The 15,949-nt window shown below is 38.7% G+C and overlaps 1 protein-coding gene across 1 annotated transcript; it reads left to right on the top strand.

Moving 5' to 3' along the window:
• Positions 1-2,128: 2,128 nt before the first annotated feature.
• LOC119420607 (cytochrome c oxidase assembly protein COX20, mitochondrial) lies at positions 2,129-14,396 on the top strand. Its single transcript, XM_037688026.1, has 4 exons — positions 2,129-2,252; positions 8,814-8,916; positions 13,884-13,947; positions 14,077-14,396. The coding sequence occupies exons 1-4, from the start codon at positions 2,223-2,225 to the stop codon at positions 14,219-14,221; spliced, it is 342 nt and encodes a 113-aa protein (XP_037543954.1). The 5' UTR covers positions 2,129-2,222; the 3' UTR covers positions 14,222-14,396.
• Positions 14,397-15,949: the final 1,553 nt, after the last annotated feature.

Here is a 15,949-nt window from a genome sequence, read left to right on the forward strand (position 1 = left end):
TGCCTGTAGCTGGACTCATCATTGTTTGTGATGCATCCCACCACCGCTGTATCATCTGCAAACTTTACAATGTGACAGCCTGGATGGGTAGCTGCACAATCATATGTGAGCAGAGTAAACAGAAGGGGGCTCAACACACATCCCTGAGGAGAGCCAGTGCTGAGGGTTATGGTGGAGGAGGAGAGGTTGTGGATCCTCACTAACTGTGGTCTGTTTGTTAAAAAGTCTAGTACCCAGTTGCAGATGGAGGGGCTTAGTCCTAGTGTGGATAGTTTGTCCATCAGGGTTTGGGGGATCATGGTGTTGAAGGCGGATGTGAAGTCCACAAAGAGCATGCGGACGTAAGAGTTTTTCTGCTCCAGGTGGTTGAGCGCAGTGTGGACCACAGAGGAGATTGCATCCTCTGTTGATCGGTTCTCACGGTATGCGTACTGATGAGGGTCCTCGTTGATGTTGATGGTTGTTTTGATGTGAGTCATGACCAGTTTTTCGAAGCATTTAGCGACTATCGGGGTGAGGGCCACTGGCCGATAGTCATTCAGACCAGTCACTGTAGAGCTTTTTGGGACTGGGATGATGGTGGCAGTCTTCAGGCAGGTGGGAACTGTCTCCAGGGTAAGTGAGGTGTTAAAGATGTCTGCCAGCACCTCACAGAGCTGATCAGCACATTCCTTCAACACTTTTCCGGGGATGTTGTCTGGGCCAGTTGCTTTGTGCGGATTAATCCTCCTGAAGGTACTCCTTACTTCTGCTGAGGTCACGCTGAGATGCTCTTCATCCGGTGGCGAGGTGAGTCTGGTGCTGGGTGGTCTGTTCGGGTCTTCAAAGCGTTCATAGAACTTGTTGAGGGCATCAGGCAGAGATGGGTCTTTGGGGCATTGTTCACTCCTTCCTTTATAATCTGTTATGCACTTAATGCCCCTCCACATGCTCCGAGGGTCTTGTGAGATGAATTGACCCTCGATCCTCTTTGCATATGTGGCCTTGGCCCTCTTAATACCAGCTTAATAAACTCCTCACTCCTTTTAGCACTGATAGATTTGTTTATAAAAGTATATTAAGGAAATAACTTCTAACACAGATGCAGGTAAACAGGAAAGGATTGTTTCCTGGTGAGATAATCTTGTTTTATAAATGGACGATTATTGTGACACTTTAATTTCCAGTTCGGCACATTGACTGTAGACTTTAATCCTCTTGTTTAATCCACACAATTCCTGTCAGGATGTTTTTAATGACTTAAGGTAACACAATATGATATAAATTTACTTAAAGGTTTAGATCTTTGGATTTATTTGGATTAAATGTGATGGGGGGGGACTTCATTTGATCAGTTTTGAAAAATGAAACAATCAAATATATTAATAATGTAAAACAAAATTGGTTATATCAAAATTCATGCTCAATAATACAGGTTAAAAAAATCCAACAATGTTCAGTCAGGTCATCAGGACAAATTTTTTTTTAGAGACATTTTGTCCTTCATCCAAAGGACTTGGATGAAGAATGAAATGTCCCACATAAAAAGAAACTGTCCTGATGACCTGACTGAACAGTGTTGGACTTTTTACCTGGATTATTAAGCATGAACTTTGATGTTTTGAACCACTTTGGCTATGACTGCCTCAGAGGAATCAATGGGGGAGAGGGCGGGCCCAAGAAACCATCTTATCACCTGAAAACTGGTTGGTCCACTATGGGAGTGTGCTGCTTGTGGGACTCAGTTTGTGGGTCCTTGGACTGACTTTGGATAAAGGATGAAAAGTCTCAACAACAATAACAAAAAAGAAATTGTCCAGATTATTTGACTGAACGTTGTTGGAAATTTTATTACAGTTAAATAAAAATTTAATTGAATACAACATGTTTTGAAATGCAGATACATTAGAGGGGTTATTGCTTCTTATGACTTAATGACAAAAATAAGATGGGGAAAAATGTCATGTGACATGTTTAAAGTCTATAGTTTAAACAAACTATTGTAATAAAATAAAAATATCAATGTAAGAGATGTTTTTTATTTTATTTATTATTAAAAAGGGTTTTGAAAGAGCTTTATTGTTTTCAGAATACTGTTAATAGCCATAAATGAGGTCGGAACTTATTTTCTCGGTGTTCGTTTCGGCGAACAAAAAAAACCAGACGAACTACCAGTAGTTTCTGCGCTTGCGCAGAGTCAACACGTTAAACGCGATATTTTTCAGGTGGTTAACAACAAGACGATGGCAGAAGAGGAGGCAGGTCAAAACAAGGTCAGAGCTTAATATTTAGTCGTTCCTAAAAAATGAAGATGAAATTAGAGGAGGGAGGAGAGTGTTTGTCCTGAAGGAGAGACGCTGGAAGGAGGAAGTGAATGAATGCACCAAACAAACGAAAGAGGTAGGATTTGATATTGGTGGATCGCATAAACTGTACATTGACTGTAGCAACATGGCTTCTACATCAGGAGGAAATAGTGGAAACGAGATGGAATGGTTGATATCAAGATCAGCAAAAATGAAAAGAACACGTAGGAAGAGACAAGAAAGAACAAGAAGTTGGTCGGAAGAAAGTGAGTCAAGAGCAGAAGTTAGCAAAAAGACGAAACCAAACGAACGGGTGAGCTCAAGAGAACAGGATGAATCAGAAGTGGAATTTAAAGTAGTAGTGGAATTTAAGCAAGAAGGGGGATCTATACACCCAATAAAGATGACCAAAGCAATAGAGGAAGAAATAGGGAAAATTAAAACGGCTAGAATCATAAATAACAGAAGAGTGCTAATTCATGCTGTTAATGAGTCACAACAACAGAAGATAATCAAAATGAAAACGCTGATGGGGGAAATAATTAAAACCTATATTCCAGGATCTTTAGCAAGAAGAGGAGTAATATCAGGAGTTCCTTTAGAAATGACAATGGAGGATGTGAAAAAAGAAATCAAAGGAGGGAAAATAACAGATGCCATAAGGATTAAAAGTAAAAGAGACGGGGAACTTAAAGACACTATGATAGTGATTCTTCAATTTGAAAATATTAAGCCAGAAAATATCCAATTGGGATACATGAATTATAGAGTTAGAGAGTATATTCCTAGACCCATCAGATGTTTTATTTGCCAAAGAATGGGACGCATTGCAAAAGAATGTAAAGGTAAAGTTAGGTGTGCAAGATGTGGAGGCCCACATGAATACGGAAAATGTGATAAAGATGCTAAAATCAAATGTTGCAATTGTGGAGGAGAACATAGTGCAGCATATGGTGGATGTAAAATACAAAGGGAAGCCAGAGAAGCTCAAAGAATCAAAATAACCGAAAGAGTTTCATATGCTGAAGCTCTAAAAAGAGTAAGGAAAGACAGTACAAGAGGAATGAGGTCGGGAGAAACGGGTCAAAGAAACACAACTTGGAACATAAATCAAGGGCAGAATGATCAGCGACAAACATTGGTACCAACAACAAATATACAAAATGCATGTTTGAATAAATGTAGAGTAGATGAAAATACAATGGTGGTGAAAAAAGAAAACTTTGTAGCTTTTATGTGCCATATTGTTAATGTTACAGTACAAATGAAAAAGAAAAGTGATAAAATAAAAGCAATAGTAACAGCAGCAGGAAGATTTTTAGACATGAAAGAAATTCAAGCAGATCAGATTCATACCATTCTGAGCGCCACAGAAACAACAGAAAATGCTCAAGATTAGGATCCAAGCTTTTATTATGGTCTTACATATTCTTCAATGGAATGCCAGAAGTCTAATAGCCAATGGACAAGAATTTAAAAAGTTTGTTTATGAATTAGAAATAATCTCAGATATAATATGTGTTGGGCAGCACGGTGGCGCAACTGGTAGAGCTGCTGCCTCTCAGCGAACAGGTCCCTGGTTCAAACCCCGGTCCAGGTGCCTTCTGGGTGGAGTTTGCATGTCCTCTCCGTGCATGCGTGGGTTTTCTCCAGGTACTCTGGTTTCCTCCCACAGACCAAAAACATGCATGTTAAGCTGATTGGTAACTCTAAATTGTCCCTTGGTGTGAGTGAGAGAGTGAATGGTTGTTTGTCTCGTTTGTCTCTATGTGTCCCTGTGATGGACTTGCGACCTGTCCAGGGTGTACCCCGTCCCTCGCACAGCGATTGCTGGACATGGGCACCAGCAACCCCCGTGACCCAAAATGGAATAAACGGGTAAAGATAATGGATGGATGGATAATATGTGTTCAGGAAACATGGTTAAAACCTCAGCTGGATTTTAAGATACCTGGATACAGCATAGAAAGACAGGATAGAAGTAATGGTAGTGGAGGAGGATGTGCCACTCTAATTAAAGATGGAATAGCATATAAGAAAAACCCAATGAATAAAGAATTAGAATGTGTTAATATAGAAATATTTAAGAGAATATTAAAATAATAAATTTTTATAATCCATGCAAACATCTTGATAGTGAAATGTTTAAATAAATAGCAGGGAGACCACATAGAAGAGAACTGTGGTGTGGTGATTTTAATGCCCACAATAGTCTTTGGGGTAGCAAGAAGACAGATCATAATGGTAACATAATTGAAGAAATAATGGATGAAAGCTCATTAGTATGTCTTAATAATGGAAAAGGTACAAGAGTAAATATACATAAAAATACAGCCTCATGTCTTGATATTACATTAATATCCGATTGTCTTGTTAGTTCATGTGAATGGGATGTCAAATGGGAGTCTACATTAGGGAGCGATCACTTTCCAGTGAGTACAATAATTAATGAGAGTATAAACAGGCAAAAAGATTTTATTTTAACAAAATGGTGCTTTAATAAAGCTAACTGGCAAAAATTTAAAACAAACTGTGAGGAAACCAGACACATGGTAACATTAAAAGGCAACATTGAAGAATGTACAAGTCAAATAACAGAACATATTTTAAATGCTGTAAACTCTAGCATACCAAAAATAAAAATACAAGGTAAGAAAAAAGTAGTTCCTTGGTGGAACGATGAATGTACTACAGCAGTTAAAGAACGTAACAAGGCATTTAAAATATTACAGAAAAATTTAACAACTGAAAATCTTATTGAATATAAAAGAAAAAGAGCAACAGCTCGTAAAACTATTAAGGACGCAAAAAAGAAAACATGGAGAGAATATTGTTCTTCAATAGGTTCAGAAATAAAATTACAAAACGTTTGGTCAATGTTTAGGAAAATGACTGGGAAAAGGAATGATGTTAAAATACCAACCTTAATCAGAGGTCAGGAGATATTGGTGTTAAATAAAGATAAGGCAGATTTATTAGGCGAGACATTTGCTGCAGTTCATAGTGGTGAACATCTTACAGACATTCATAGACAGCAGAAGACTCAAAAACTTGGAAAGCATAAAAATATTTTGGAGAAATGTAAAAAATACATGACAACATTAGACATGGAAATAACCATGAAAGAACTTAAAACAGTATTGAAAGGGACAGGTTATTCAGCTCCAGGGGAGGATCAATTATGCTATGCTATGTTTCGACAGATTCCGGAAGTAACATTGAAATTAATATTAAAATTGTTTAATAAAATATGGAAAGAAGGTTTAATACCAAATAACTGGAAAAGGGCAACAATACTGCCGTTCAATAAACCAGGAAAAGATCCTATCAGTCCAAAAAATTATAGACCAATAGCTTTAACATCTCATTTAAGTAAATGGATGGAGAAAATAATGGTCAATAGATTAGGATATGTTCTTGAGCACAGGAAACTAATTAATGGATATCAGTGTGGCTTTAGAACAGGGAGATCAACAATGGATGCACTAACTAGAATCAGTAATGACAGAGAGAAAGCTTTAAAAATGAAGGAAATAATGATTATAATATTTTTTGATATAGAAAAAGCATATGATTCATTATGGAGAGAAGGATTACTTATAAAAATTAAGCAGATGGGAATAGGTGGGAAGATGTATAATTGGATAGCAAATTTCCTGATGGATAGAAAAATTAGAGTGAAGATTGGGAATGATTATTCAGAAGAATTTCATGTGGAAAATGGAATTCCTCAAGGTAGTGCAATCAGTCCAATTTTATTTAATATTATGATTAATGATATCTTTTCTGATAATGATAAATGTATAAAATCTGCACTATATGCAGATGATGGGGCCATATGGATGAGGGGCAAGAATATAAAACATGTCGTAGGAAAAATTAAGAAAGCAATTAGTAAAGTAGAAAAATGGTCTTATGAATGGGGTTTTAAATTATCAGCAAGCAAATCTTGTTTTATGGTTGTTACAAATAAGAGAAATATTGATATAGGAACATTAACATTATATGGACAACCTTTGGAAAGGGTAGCAGAATTTAAATATCTAGGACTATGGTTGGACAGTTCTTATACATGGAAAACACATATAGAAAACTTAGAAACAAAATGTAAGAAAGTTATAAATCTACTAAAAGCTGTGGCTGGAAATGATTGGGGTGCAGATAGACAGTCACTATTAAACATATACAGGGCTCTCATGAGATCAATAATAGATTATGGCAGTTTTATATACGGAGCAGCAGCAAAAACATCATTACAAAAGATAGATAGGTTACAGAGTAGGGCTTTACGTGTATGTACAGGAGCAGTGAAAACGACACCTGTTAATGCTCTTTTAATAGAGACTGGAGAGACCCCACTGGAAATGAGAAGAATAAAATTAGCTCTAGTATATTGGGTGAAAATTAAAAGTAGTAAGGAAGATAATGCAACTACAACAATTTTACAAAACTGTTGGGAATACTCAACATTCCAGAGTAATGGATTTGGATGGACTGTAAACAAGTTGATTAAAATGTATGGATTAGAGGATAAGGAAATAGCACAGTTTAATCCGATTAGTGTTATTCCTCCATGGCTATTTCCTGAGGTAAATGTGGACATGAAACTTCTTAAAATGAAAAATGACTGGAATTTAAATGAAATAGGGGTAAAGACAGACATATATTTAAGAAACTCATATTCTAACTACCTTAAAATATATTCAGATGGTTCTAAGAATTTAAAAGGATGTGTGGGAATAGGAATATATACAAGAATTTAAAATGTACATTTCTAAAAGATTATCAGATCAACTATGTGTCTTTACAGCAGAAATGGTAGCGGTTATGCTGAGCTTACAATGGGTGGAGGAGGTTAGACCAGACAGGGTGGTGGTGTGCACGGATTCCAAAGCAGTTATAGAAAGTATTCAGGGTGAAGGAAATAATAGGAAAGAGTTAGTATTAGAAATTCATCATTGTTTATTTAGACTATACAGGGGTGGCATTGATGTTTGGTTCTGTTGGGTACCAGCACACGAAGGTGTAAAGGGCAATGAAAAGGCAGATAAACTAGCAAAAAGGGCGCTAGAGGGGGGAATAACAATTACAATCCCTTTTGGGAAAGGGGAAGGGAAATCACTTATTAAAAGTAAAGAAATAGAAAAATGGAATGAAGATAAGAAAGGAAGAAGTTTATATAATGTACAAAAGTCAGTATTAATTAGAAAAATTACTGAGAAAAACAGAAGGGAAGAAATAATGTTCAGATTAAGAGTAGGTCATACCTATTTAAATGATAATTTATATTTAATAGGGAGAAAACAGAATGATAAATGTGAAGGGTGTGGAGAGAAAGAAAATGTAGAGCACATATTGATGAACTGTAAAACGTATGAACCTGAAAGGGAGAAACTGAGAAGAATGGTTAGAAGGACAGGTCAAGAATGGAGTCTTAAAGGAATATTGGGAAATGAAGGAAACATAATGGATATTTACAGAATAAGAAAAGCATTATTTACTTTTCTGCAAAATACTAGGTTAAAAAATAGAATTTAATAGATGTGAAGTAGTGTTGCTACACACTCGTGTACAGTAGGTGGCGGTATGCACCTTAAATTTGCTTGCGATCCACCATAATAGAAAAGAAGAAGAAGATGGAAATTATCTTCGTAGCTTCTAATTTTATTGAGCTAACCAGTAAATTAGCTTAATCTTCTGTTATGTACTTTCAGCAAAGTATCTCATTACGTTGTTGCTTCATTAATGTCAAACTAAAATAGTGGCTTTTCAATTATTAGAAGCTTCATTAAAGAAAGGAGGAGTATTACCACAAGTCATTTAACCTTCATCACGTAACCTTCACTAAGTGTGTTTATAATTGTCCCGTCATTTTGCATTCAAATCATTATGCCATATCCAGGCTTTCATTAAATTATATGGTTGTATATTGACCTGCATTGGACACATACACTTATTTTATTGCCTTATTGTACAGAAGTTATGCTGGTTTCCTTGTGTCCAGGTAAAACGTGAAGTCCTACGTCTTTAAAATATATAAAACAATGTAAAAAAGAAAAAGGCCTGAGCTTCCAAGTGGTAGTTCTTTTGCATCTTTTTGGTCCTAAAACACTGGTGTATTTATGTATGTCAGTCAGTTTTATTTAAGAATAGAAATGAATTGTCTCAGGAGAAATGTAATAGCTGTGAACCTAAACCAGGCCAACAAAATGCTTGTTCATTCTGTCACCCCTGTGTATTTAATTTTGTAATTCATTTATTTAATATTGATGAGGCTGCATTTTGTATAGGATCAATTAGATGCATAATTATATAAACAAATATACATTAACAAAATTGACTTTGTTTAATAACATTTACACTGTTAAATATGACCATTAGGTAGGAGAAAATATGTTACACACTCAAATGTTTTATAGGAAGATGTGTATAATAAATTGATGCACTGTATTAAAATGTCTCAGTGTGAGACATGAAGCATTAAAGGCTCTCTGTCCTTCTTGTATGTGTCTCCTTCGGGGTTTCAAGTTAGGGATCCTGGATGTCCACAGGATACCATGTGCCAGAGAAGCCATCCTGCATGGAGCTGGAGGCTCTGCAGCTGCTGGACTTCTTTACTTTCTGACCACCAGTGAGTCTTATTTGAAATAAAAGTTTTGTCTTGTTTTATTTTTGCTAATGTTTATGCATTTTTAACTACCAGTAACTCTATTTGAAGATAACACATATATAAATATTTATATATCAAAGTAAAACCATACTGTACAAAAAGTAAAGTCAAGTCACATTTATTTATATAGCACATTTAAAACAGTAACTGTTATCAAAGTGCTCACCAAAAAAGACCACAGCATCAAATATTAATAACAAGATATTACAGCAACATGAATAGAAGCATAAAAACATGAAATATAATGAGAAACAATAAAATACTAAATCAAATCACCCTGCGTTAAATGTCAGGGAGTAAAAGCAAAATGGATGAACACAATCATCAACAACGAAATACCAAATTAAATCACGCTGTGTTAAATGCCAATGAGTACAGATGTGTTTTGAGGAGAGATTTAAAAATAGAGACTGAGGTGGCCTGTCGAATGTTGATGGGCAGATTGTTCCAGAGTTTAGGGCCCATGACTGAAAACGCCCGATCTCCTCTGAGCTTCAGCCTGGTTTTTGGTACGGCCAAAAGCAGCTGGTCTGATGATCTCAAAGCCCGAGAAGGAGTATAAGGATGAAGGAGGTCAGAGAGGTATGAGGGTGCAAGGTCATTAACACACTTAAATGTCAGCAGAAGATTCTTCAAATCAACTCTGACACGCACAGGAAGCCAGTGAAGAGAGGACAGAACTGGAGTAATGTGCTCAAACCTGCGAGTTCCTGTTAGTAGCCGAGCTGCAGCATTTTGGACAAGCTGGAGACGTGAGAGAGAGACCTGACTGACCCCAGCATAAAGCGAGTTACAGTAGTCCAGCCGGGTTGTAATAAATGCATGGACTCATTTTTCAAGGTCGGATCTGGACAAGACGAACTTAAGCTTAGCTATCTGCCTTAGCTGAAAGAAGCTTTTTTGAAGAACAGAATTTATCTGCTTATTGGATCGACCAGTTTGCTGCTGACAACCAAAATGTGATCAGCTGGTTTTGGTTGTCAGCAGCAAACTGGTTGATCCACTCTGAGAAGGTGCTATTTATAAGACTGAGCTGAATACAGCAGCTCAGACTGAGGAAGTCTTTCGGATGAAAGATGAAATGTTTCTACATTTTTTTTGTTATTTTGCTTTGTTTTGTTTTTTGAATGTCCAGAGGACCAGATTTAACTTTTTTAGATTTTCCCTTTAAGGTTTATCACAAAGTTCTTCTAAACAGCGTAGCTAGTGAACAGTTTTTGTTCCAGGACAGCTTTGGCTCTTGTTTTTTAATGTGTGTATTAACGTCACACATCACCAACTAGAAAAATAAATGTTGTTTACTTTGTAAAACTTTCTTTAAACTATCCACAAAAACAGATTTGACATTTACCCTCGTTTATGGCGGGTGTTAGGTTCCAGCCCACCACCACCACCCACGTGCGATAAGTGAAAAATTGCGAAGGGAAGGTATACCATTTATTTTAGTATTTATACTATATATATATATGTATATATAATATATATGTATTTATATATACATATATACATATGTATATATACATATACATATATATATATACATATATGTATATATGTATATATAATAAGTTTAACTTACTAATAACTCATCAACACCATCATTATTCCAATAACAACACATTCAGTGTAGGACAACACTCCAGTAGTCAATTACATGCCAGGGAAACAGAAAAGTGGGTGAAGAATTTATCTGACAGACAGCTCACCCAGCCGGAGACAGAGATTCTTGCCAGGGAACTGAACTTTACGGTTGCACCAAGTAGAATTCCTCTGGTGGAGATGATCACAGCCACAGAATCAGCCATCCGCAACAACAAAATGAAAGAGGGTGAAGCAGAACAACTCAGAATCAAAGTTTCATCCTGCCTCAGCAATGCCAAACCTAAACCTTCCAACATCAGTAGAGAGGAGAGGGACACACTCACCACTCTTAGCAAGGACAAAAACATCATCATTCTCCCAGCAGACAAAGGAAGGTGCACAGTGATTTTGAACCATAAAGACTATCATGAGAAAGTTATGACACTCCTTAGTGACTTAACCACTTATGAACCTCTGAAAAGAGATCCAGGAAGTGGTTACAAGAAGAAGTTAATAGATTGCCTGAAAAATTTGGAGCAGGACAAGGCTATTGACCGTTTTCTGTACCACAGACTGTACCCAGGGGAGGCCACACCTAGTCTGTATGTTTACCTAAAATCCACAAACAAGGTGTACCTTTAAGACCAATTGTTAGCATGATTAACTCTGTCACTTACAATGTTTCCAAATATCTGGCGTCTGTACTCATCCCTTTAGTTGGCAGCTCAGAACACCACATACAGAACACCATGGACTTTGTGGATAAGGTGAGGGATGTCATCATGGAGACTGATGAAACAATGGTCTCTTTTGATGTCACATCACTCTTTACGTGCATTCCTGTTGATGATGCAGTAGAGGTGGTCAGTTTAAGATTAAAATCAGACACCACTCTGAGCAGCAGGACCACGCTTTCCACAGAACAACTGTGTCAACTCTTGAAACTGTGCCTGCAGTCAACCTACTTCACATATGGGGAGCAGTATTACAGGCAGAAACATGGGTGTGCTATGGGGTCTCCAGTTTCTCCTATTGTTGCCAACCTGTACATGGAGGAGGTAGAAAAGAGAGCCTTGACGTCCTTTTCAGGGACACCACCAAGTCATTGGTTCACATATGTTGACGACACCTGGGTTAAAATTAAATCTCAGGAAGTCCAACATTTTACTGACCACATCAACTCTGTGGATAAATACATCAAGTTCACACGAGAAGATGTAAAAAAATTGCAAGTTGGCTTTCTTGGACTGTGAGGTCTCAGTCTCTGATAGAGGACATTTGCAAACCGAGGTGTACCGCAAACCCACCCACACAGACCAGTATTTGCAGTTTGACTCCCATCACCCTTTGGAGCACAAGTTAGGAGTCATCAGGACTCTGTACCACAGAGCAGACAGCATCCCCACTAACTCGGGAGCCAGGCAGAAGGAGAAATCCTACACAAAACAGGCTCTAGAGCAATATGGATATCCTAACTGGGCCTTCCTGAAAGCAGAGAAGAAACCCAAACAGGACTCCAGTCAGCCATCAGGTGAAAAGGAGGAACCCAGACCAGTGGTCATTCCGTATGTTGAGGGAGTATCAGAGAAACTGAGACGTTTATTTTCTAAACAAAACGTCCCAGTGGCTTTTAAACCCCAAAATACATTACAGCAAAGACTGGTTCATCCCAAAGATCCAGTCCCCAGGCACAAACAGAGTAATATTGTGTATGCTGTTTAGTGTCAGGAGGGCTGTGATCAGTCTTACATCGGGGAAACAAAACAGCCACTGGCCAAAAGGATGGCTCAGCACAGAAGATCAACATCATTAGGCCAGGACTCTGTGGTCTACACTCATCTCCAGGCCAGCGGTCACTCTTTCAAGGATGAAGATGTTCACATCCTGGACAGAGAGGAACGATGGTTTGAGAGAGGAGTAAAGGAGGCCATCTTTGTGAAAAGAAATCGTCCATCATTAAACATGGGTGGAGGCCTCCGGATTCAACTGTCCCCCTCTTACAATGCTGTGATTGCTAGTATCACTCATCCCTCTGTGAATAGTAAACAGCCATCAGTGTGCTAATGATCCATTGTTAGACTGATGGTCCTTCTTGAGCATGTGATCAGCTGGTTTTGGTTGTCAGTAGCAAACTAGTTGATCCACTCTGAGAAGGTGCTATTTAAGAGACTGAGCTGAAAACAGCACCTCAGACTGAGGAAGTCTCTTGGATGAGAGACGAAACATTTCTATATTTTTTTGCTTTGTTTTGTTTTTTGTTTTTTTGAATGTCCAGAGGACCAGATTAAACTTTTTTGGATTTTTCTACCTGGATTATTGAGCATGCATCAGGATATACTGTATATACTTTAAGGCTTTATAAACCCTTACCACACTCTTGCAATGTTTTAAACTCATCCATCCATTATCTTTCACCCGCTTCTTCCATTTTGGGTCATGGGGGTCGGCGGTGCTCATGTCCAGCACTCACTGTGCGAGGGACGGGGTACACCCTGGACAGGTTGCAAGTCCATCACAGGGACACAAAGAGAAACATAGCATTACCAATCAGCCTAACACACATGTTGTTGGTCTGTGGGAGGAAACTGGAGTACCTGGAGAAAACCCATGCATGCACGGAGAGAACATGCAAACTCCACTCAGAAAGGCCTCCGGACCAGGATTTGAACCAGGGATCTGCCTGAAGGCAGCCTAACATGCATGTTTTTGGTCTGTGGGAGGAAACCGGAGTATCCATAGAAAACCCACACAAGCACGAGAAGAACATGCGAACTGCACACAGAAAGACCCCAGCTCCGCGGGGGTTGAACCCAGGACCTTCTTGCTGTGAGGCAACAATGCTAACCACTGAGCCGTCGTGCTGTCTTGGTGGCCTCTTTCACTCTTCTCCATGTCACTCAGTTTGTGAGGACAACCTGCTCTTGGTAGATTAACACATGTCCTATATTCCCTCCTGGAATGTTTAGGTTCTTAAAATGCTGACTTGTACTTTTCCATAATCTTATCTCTGAGTTGAATTAGGGCAGTCATAAAAAGGGGTGAATATTTATGCAGTCAGTTGTTTTACATTACATATTCTTTTTTAATTGCCATTACTTTGTAGAGATTTGATTTCACTTTGTCATTGAAAAATTTTTGTCCAAAAAAGCCCATTTATATTGACCTTGACTGATTTTTACTGGGTAATGAAAGGTTAATATCCAGGGGGGTGAATATATTTTGTAGGCACTGTATTTATCACCTGGTAAGGCCCAGATTATGTTTTATATTATTTAGTCATGTTTATGTTTTTCAAGATCATTTGTTTTTGTGTTGAACTCACAGCAGCCGTCTCTTCTGTTGTCCAGGTCGAGTGAAGATGTCTTTTCACGTTGGGTTTGCTGGTTTTCTGCTCACCACTCTGGGCTCCTGGTACATCCTAATTATATTTTTGCAATAAAGTCAAACCGTGTTTACTATTTTTGCCACCCTTCTTTATCCTCTTTCCTTTGCATTGTTTTCTCTCCACTTCTGTTGTAACAAAAATGTCTCTGTTTTCAGGTTTTACTGCAGGATAAACTACACTATGCTCTGTATGCAGCAGAAGTTAATACAGGAAGGCATCAAGAACAAGATTGTGTATGAAGGAACTGTTAAAGACCCTATAATCAAAGCCCGAGCAGAAACTCCTTCAGGCTCCACATGATGTCCTGTAATGAAACTCCTCTCTCATAAACAGACATGTTTAATGGGACAAGAAAGGACAGAGTCAGCTGACAACCGGTAGTTTTTCTGTGTTGTTGCTGAACAATATGGAATTTAATTGGATTCTTATTTGCCTAAAGCAATAATTCAATAAAAAATACTTAAGATGAATGAAGTTGAACAGTTTTAAGAAAATAAAAATATATATAAATCTGAAAAGTGGTATGTTCACATGTATTCAGCCAACTCACTTTGAAGAACCTAACATTACCATCAAAAGCCACATGATTTTGTTACATAAGGTCTGTGAGCAATTAAAGTTTCAAATGATCTAAACATGAGAAATGGTGTAACAAGCATGGTGAATCAACACCAGTGCAACACCTCTAAGTAATAAAGGCTACCAATACCATACCACTTTATTTATAAAGCACTTAAAACAGCGACAAGGCCAACCAAAGTGCTGTACAGACAAAACAACAGGTAACACACAAAGCAAAATACAAAATGAGGTAAATCAGAATATAGACATAAAAACGATGCAGATAATGACGACTAACCAGTGTGGAGCATACAGGATCAAAACACAGATCATCTGGTGTTGAAAGCCACCGAATAGTAGTGGGTTTTTAAATGGGACTTAAAAACCGAGAGGGAGGGGGCCTGTCTGACAAGCAGAGGTAACTCGTTCCAGAGTCTTGGTCCTGCCACAGAGAAGGCCCTGTCACCTCTGCACTTAAGACGAGATCCTGGAACTGAGGAGCAACTGGTCCGCTGACTTCAGGGAACGTGGTGGGACATACGGTTGTAGAAGATCAGAGAGATGGGGGGGAGGGCGACACTGTTCAGTGATTTGTAGACATACATGAGTATTTTGAACTGGATTCGAAAGTGGACCAGTAACCAGTTCAGTGAGGCCAAAACTGGTGTAATGTGCTCTCTTTTGCCTGTACTGGTCAAAAATTGGGCTGCTGCATTCTGGACCAGTTGTAGTCGTGCAATGGAGGTCTGACTGAGCGAATTGCAGTAATCAAGCCTAGATGTAATGAATGCATGTATTACTGTCTCCAGATTATTTTTGGACAATATGGGCTTAAGTTTAGACAGTCGCCTCAGTTGGAAGAAGCATGATTTAACAATCATGTTTACAACTCTGCTGGTGTATGACAGACAACAACTTTTGAATCTTCGTTTTTCTGGCACTGAAGTCGCTTATTTGGACCATTATCAGCGTACCTCTGCCCCCCCCCTCCCCCCCCTGCTGGCGGACGTGCCAGCTTACATTCGCTGTGCTCCTCACCTCCCTGCCCAGAGATCTCGCTTCAGACGCCAGGGAAAACGTGCTGGTCAGCTGGTGAAGCTGAAAGCTCTGCGCGCTGCATCTTCCTCTCCAGCTAGCGGTCATGGTTTCCATCGCCAGCTTCCTGTGTGCCCGGACCAGGTAACCAGCGGGAGTTGTCAGCCGTTGCGCAGCTCGGACCGACCTGGAGGGGCTGTTATTGAAAACCTGCGGCCATTAGCACGCGCTAACTCCACTGCTGCTAGCTCCACTTTGGACAGTATCCAGATGTGTTTGGTCAACACAAGATCTGTTTCCAACAAAATTTTATCGTCAGGGACTACTTTCAAAAGCACGATCTGGACTTTTTCTGCATCACAGAGACTTGGATGTCTCCAGGTGAGTCTAGTGCCTTGACGGAATTACTGCCTCCGAACTGTCTGTATTTTA

This window comes from Nematolebias whitei, chromosome 1 (genome assembly GCF_014905685.2).
Source record: "Nematolebias whitei isolate Nwh7 chromosome 1, NemWhi1, whole genome shotgun sequence".
Lineage (NCBI taxonomy): Eukaryota > Metazoa > Chordata > Actinopteri > Cyprinodontiformes > Rivulidae > Nematolebias > Nematolebias whitei.

Bases quoted from the DNA above. Each gene is read 5' to 3' on its own strand.
- LOC119420607 (XM_037688026.1), top strand. From the start codon at position 2,223: ATGGCAGAAGAGGAGGCAGGTCAAAACAAG. The intron at 2,253-8,813 runs GTCAGAGCTTAA...CGGGGTTTCAAG, and splicing joins AGGAGGCAGGTCAAAACAAG to TTAGGGATCCTGGATGTCCA. The intron at 8,917-13,883 runs GTGAGTCTTATT...TCTGTTGTCCAG, and splicing joins TCTTTACTTTCTGACCACCA to GTCGAGTGAAGATGTCTTTT.